We start from the raw sequence: 6000 nt of genomic DNA on the forward strand, positions 1-6000 counted from the left end.
TTGAGATTCATGACCTGGCACTGCATAGGAATGGTTGCGAGAAGAGAGCTTGCTGGATTGTGGGAGGAGTTCATCTGTACTGTAATCCACTGGGTCTGTGGACATGATGAAGGGATCAATGATGAAGCATCAAATTCTGTGGCGATAGGGATGGATGGTAACAGGAACTCAGTACTTCCATAAATTCCCTAGATGACCCATCCTCTGGGTTGTTTTTGCTTTCGACATACATTGGGTGGAAAGAGTAAGATGCGGGGGAATTGTAGATATAACCAAAGATTCTTTTGAAGACTGCATTGACCGAAGTGCTCCTGCTCCTTCCGTTACACCAGCCTTCAATGATCCCTTGATTGTCTCCATAGACCCTAAAATGCTTCTGTGTTCCTCCCAAGCTGATAACGTGTTGAGTAGGTAACTTGAATCCGACCGCTTCGGCCCATCCAATGTATTTTTGGCCATCAAGTGTCTGCCAGCCTTTCCTAAGTCTCCATGCTTGCCATCTGTTCCCAATGATGACAGCAATGCCAAAGCTGGAGCTGGCGTCCAAATATGCTTCTGGGTCATGTATGTAGCAATAGTCGCTCATCCCCAGTTCTGTCGCTCATCCTCTGTCCAATCCATTCCATGTCTATTTGGTTTATTGGTGTGTATTCCTATCATATTTTCATTTATTCTGACATATCTCCAGCGCTTATGCTCATATTCCATATGTTTTGTCATGGACCCTTATATTACATGTTATCATGTATTTGCTCCACTTCTTGGTTTGCTTTAGTGCCTGACAGTGCTTAATGCTACATAGATAGAATATATATACTTGCACTTCACTGTATAATGGACATCTGTCTTCCTGCACATTGTTGGACTCTAAGTCTAAATTCTCTATCATATCTACCGACCAACATTGGGAATCTAAGTACAATATAAGTGCCCGCTGTCATACATTACTAGAACCTCTTCAGTTTGTTTTCCAACTCATTAAGAGTCACTTCACTCCACCACCTGCACATGCATATCACCTCTGCTCAGCGCACATCATTGCTCATTGTCACATGCCTTACCAGGCTTGACTAAGCGCCCGGTGTAGAGAATCATGCCTCTCATGGCATGATATGGCAGTTCCCACCAAGGAGTACATAGCATGAATTTGTAGTGTCACTCTGTGCGCTACCCGCAGCTATCCCTATATGAGGCGCAACTTTCCTGCGCAACGCGCGCCATGCGCGCACCATTCCTGCGCTTTGCGATGTATCCGCGCGCACGCGTTCCCACGCTTGAGCGCCCTATAGCGCCAGCCATCCAGATGTGGCAGTCTGATTGTTTGCTGCATTATCTAGAGTAAAATGTCAAACCTAGACCAAGTCAGAATATGCTATACACTGCAGTTAATCACTAACTTTGTCTGTCACCCCTGCACAGTCCATGGGGCCCCAATATAATTGTGGCGAGTGACACCCCATCATGAGAACCAGGAATGTAGTTGAAAGCTATAAGGGTGACCTTGAGAATAAGCTTTGATGCTTGCTGGGTCATCCAGTGGGCCACCAATGTCATGAATGGACGGTGATTCTCATCTGACTAGAGGTCAGACATAAATGAGATTTTTCCCTTTGCTTTCTGAGAGACTATGAGATAATTTGTGAGATCAAACAGTTACATATACACTTACGGCCATATCTTGCTTTAAAACATCAAAATATTTGTACCATATTTCAACTATCAATTTGCGGGGTTTTGTCTGATGAGGAATGTCAGACTTGCTTAGATCCTGTTGCAGAAGTCAAAGTAACTGTCAGAACTCAGGGCATTCCATTGAATTCATCACCTAAAGATGTCATTCAATAACAGCATCATAGAGAGCAAATACATACTCACTTGGTCATTGACCACAATGAATTTGACAAGTTGTCTATACATCTCCTCAATAGTGAAATCTGGTATCTCATCTGCAAGCATTGACACCCCTAGCCTGGGTCCTGAACCAAGGACCCCCCCCCCCCCCCACCAGGGGGGGACCAAATGACTCAAGAGACTTATCTAGGTTTTGGTCAAGCTCCTGATGGATCTGGGTGAGAGTCCACCCCATATCAAGAAGGTTCTAGATGTCTTTGGCCCTAACTTTCAAGTTGAATTGCTCCAGTGCAGTGATGTAGGCACATAAGTGGAATTTGAGCAAATGCCTGTGAAGAATGCTTGTACTGGTTGACGAACTGTATTTGGCAACATCATATGAAACATCTTCTTTCTGTATATCCCTAGTAAATAGCATAAAAAAAGAGAAGAACAAAAGACTCAAGAGATGATACTCATATGCAGAGTTCACATATGCACTGGCCTGATGTTGCATCCTTAGTGAAAAAATAATGCACTTCTGATCCTATCCATTTTGTTCAACACCCCATGGCTAAGGTATCAGATCAGGCTGTATCTGCACCTATGTGTATCTGAAGTGGGCCAAGGCCTGTGCAGGCTGCATCTGCTAGAGTTAGTAGGTCATCCTCATCTTCCTCATAAATATCATCAATGTCAAACTCACTGTCATCCACTGCATGGCCTGGACCAGCCCTGGAGCTTTATTGCCTTGAAGCTTTGTGGTGGGCCATTGAGCTCTGTGGAGATTCTAGAGAGTTATGGTCACTGCAATATGGGAAGCTGCAGCAAGGAAGGTGTAGCAGGGGGAACTGCAGTGGCAGGGGGTAAAGCCTGGTGTGTACTAACAGGGGGAACTACAACAGCAGGAGGTGAAGTCTCAGATGTATTGACAGGGAGAGCTACAGCAGTAGGGTATGGAGTCCGAGTTTTGTTTGGAGGACATTGTTGAGGTGGCATGATTGCAAGTGTTGGGGATCCAATGAGTTAATGACAGTTCTATATAAATAGATGCCCTGTGAGTCTCAGGAAACACACACATGCAGTGATCTTGACTCACCTGATAGTAAATCATAATGCCACATACATGTAACTAGGTCACTGAGTCTTGCAAATTCAAGGGTGTGTCAGCTGCTACCAATTAGCAAAGGAAGATGCAGTTAGAATGTCACAGAATCTAGGGATCATCTAACTCCAAAATGCTGCAGAGCCTCAGTAATGGTAAGATCTAGGATTCAGGAGTTACTTTCATCATCTAATAAGTGTGTAGTAATACCCTTGTGTAGTGTCTTGGACATGCAGCATAAAGCTGGTTGCACCATGTGATCATGAGTCAGACACTTAGGTCTGCCTCCTCTCTAGTTCACTATTAGCGATACAATTGGCAGAATAAATGAAACAGAATTACAAACCCATTCTGTAATCACTAAGTGACTGGATTGAATTCCAATCACAAATGCAATTTCAACAGTGTGTTGGTAGAAGGTCCCTCACATTGCCGATTTGCAGATGAAATCTGTAGGGGACAGTGGGGACAGCATGATGGCAGAACGCAAGATAGCATACATGTTCATATCAATAAGAAGTTATCACTTGGTACATTAGTAATGTGTCACATCACTCATGTGATGATAAATGTACACAAACATGTCTCAGCATCTACATAAAACATGTGTTGGGGTAGCAACAGAGAGAAATAGAATGATAATGATAATGATATAGTACATAACTAAACATTTTTACAATGTGATGTCTTAGTAGTTACAGGCATGGGGCAACATTATGTGGACGTAAACTTGAAGGATTGAGTTAGTGAGTCAGTGGGAAGAGCGAACACAAAATACTCACACATGACAAGCCGGATGTGTGACAAGATCATTAGACTGGCTGAAATCCAGTGAGTGCATGGCTGGTGCAGGTAATGTGGCATAAACATCATGTAGCAAAGATCGAAGATAATTGCAGTCAGGATCCTCTGAGAATGCGAGATTACGTGAGTAAATGAGCATGGTTGTGATTTCAGGAGGAATTCTGAGGCACAAGGCTTCGATATTGGTGTCCACCTTGTGTGCCAGTATCGAGGAGCTAGAGAGCTTCTCATGGTCGCTAGTCAACCATGGAAGGGAGCCACGAATGAAATAAATCAACATATATATGAGTGACTCGAGGTCATCACAGCGACCAGGCATGACTCCCAGGTAGTTATTGATTGATCCAAACACAGGAGTGCCAGTAAGACATCGACCTTGATAAAATGGCATATGGGCTTGGGTTGTAGAGCTCCAGTACTCCTTCATGATACCAAAATTGATGATCATATGTGGCTTCTCTACCAAACCAGACAATACATGGGATCCTAACTCCACCTTCAAGTTGCTTCAAAGTGTTCTAAAGAGGATGAGTTGTCAATAAGAGGCTCAAGTTTGACAGCAAATTCATCATCATTGATAATGTTCCATGCATGGTAACAACACCTAGTGTGCATTAAATTCAAATTCAACATATAGATTATACATGTAAAGAACATACCATATGAGCCAGATCCTAACACGTCTCCCAGCCCGAATCTGCCATCAACTCAAATTAGGATGTTTTTCATGGTACACTAAGATATTTGAAGTTTTGTTAGACAGCAAACAACTGAAGAGGGCTACATGCATGCTGGCATCAAGTTTGTTGAAGCCAGCTTCAGCCAGCTCAAACTACCTTTCGCACATAATGGGCTTAGAGCTGGTTCATGCAGCTAACCAGGGTGAACCAAACTAAAAAATTAACTGAGCCAACCTACTGCCAACCGAACTGATGCATAACTAGTGAAATCCAGAGCTGAGTCAGCCATAACTAAGCTATCCCAATACTAGATACCCCCCAAAAAAACATATTTTCATTAATGATGTGTGATTGAGCCGCTGTCAAGGAACCATGTCCAAGGCTTGTATTCTATGTGAGTCCAAGGAATGAGGACAAACATAGAATGATATCTATGTGGCAATTCAACTTCTCAGGTTTCCCACTCTTTCTTGTTTCATACTCTCACTTAGCATTCGCAAGTACTCGAGTACACAAATACACTCTCATTTCATCGCTATCTTCTATCTAAAGCTTTATCATTATAAATCTTAAATGCCTCATATTCGAAACAACCCAAACCTGGACATATGTCCAGACTATGCATTGGAGGACTTTGTTGCCACCTGAGCTCAACTTATCAATGAGAACACTACGGACATCCAAGCTGTTCAGTTGCTTAAGAACATTTGGGAAGCCAACAACAATATGGACAAGCGTCATTTGCAACAGCAGAAGAATGATGATAGAGAAGAACAAGCTCCCCATCAGCATCTTGAAGATAACAAGCAAGAGAGGTTGAATCAAGAACATGCCAATGAAGAGGAGGACACGCACAAGGAAGAATGGAAAAAGAATAAATACAAGTATATTCCAACCCAGAACACTGGAATTCCTGACGAACCTGCTATCACTCCATCATCATATGCGCTATGCAAGTTAGACAAAGAAGAATATGTCGAACTATGGTACTTTACCAACAATGGATTAGATGAGGCATCAATCAAGAAGACTATCAACGACGATGCTATGGTATTGTCGACTTTAGTTGATGGTTCCACAGTATGGATATCCTCAGCTTCTGTGGGAAGTGCTCGCTGTCACAACCCAATAACGAATTAACGCAGGGCAGAGACTAGGACTCAAACAACAAGATAATCACAAAGAGGATAAGGCAGCAGGTACGTCTTGGATTGCTCACTTGGAGATACAAGAGGTTTGAACTAAAGAACTACTGACTACGACGAGCTACCTATATACACATATTGAAACTGAGATTGAAACTGAGTATGAACTAACTAACCAATCAGAATAATTAAAGGTATCGTACGATTCTATATATAACTATGATGTCATAACATGTGCCGCAGCCGCAGTAAGACTCTGGAACATTCCAAGAGTGTCGCGAGGCATGACATCGACATCTTTGGCATTGTCCGATCGATCACGTGACTCTGGTAATTCTACAATAGACGCAACAATAGGAACTTCTTCAACAGTGAATACATTCTTAGGAACAGGCGCTGTGACTGAGCGCTTAAAGGACTTAGAATTAAGGAACGA

At 42.8% G+C, this 6000-nt stretch overlaps 2 protein-coding genes across 2 annotated transcripts; one reads left to right on the forward strand and one right to left on the reverse strand.

Annotated features, from left to right (window-relative positions):
* Positions 1–3713: 3713 nt before the first annotated feature.
* On the reverse strand, positions 3714–4187 carry F5891DRAFT_955569 (kinase-like domain-containing protein; the record flags this gene model as incomplete). The annotated part of the gene is made up of 1 exon (XM_041375338.1): positions 3714–4187. One exon carries the CDS (start codon positions 4185–4187, stop codon positions 3714–3716), a length of 474 nt encoding a protein of 157 aa, XP_041223975.1.
* A 919-nt stretch (positions 4188–5106) lies between these two features.
* F5891DRAFT_955618 (uncharacterized protein) lies at positions 5107–5559 on the forward strand (the record flags this gene model as incomplete). Its single annotated transcript, XM_041375344.1, has 1 exon — positions 5107–5559. A coding segment is annotated over one exon (453 nt), but the record flags the coding sequence as incomplete, so codon positions are not given.
* Between the last annotated feature and the right edge of the window lie 441 nt (positions 5560–6000).

The sequence above is a fragment of the Suillus fuscotomentosus genome (assembly GCF_016647785.1).
Source record: "Suillus fuscotomentosus strain FC203 chromosome Unknown F5891scaffold_39, whole genome shotgun sequence".
Classification (NCBI taxonomy): domain Eukaryota; kingdom Fungi; phylum Basidiomycota; class Agaricomycetes; order Boletales; family Suillaceae; genus Suillus; species Suillus fuscotomentosus.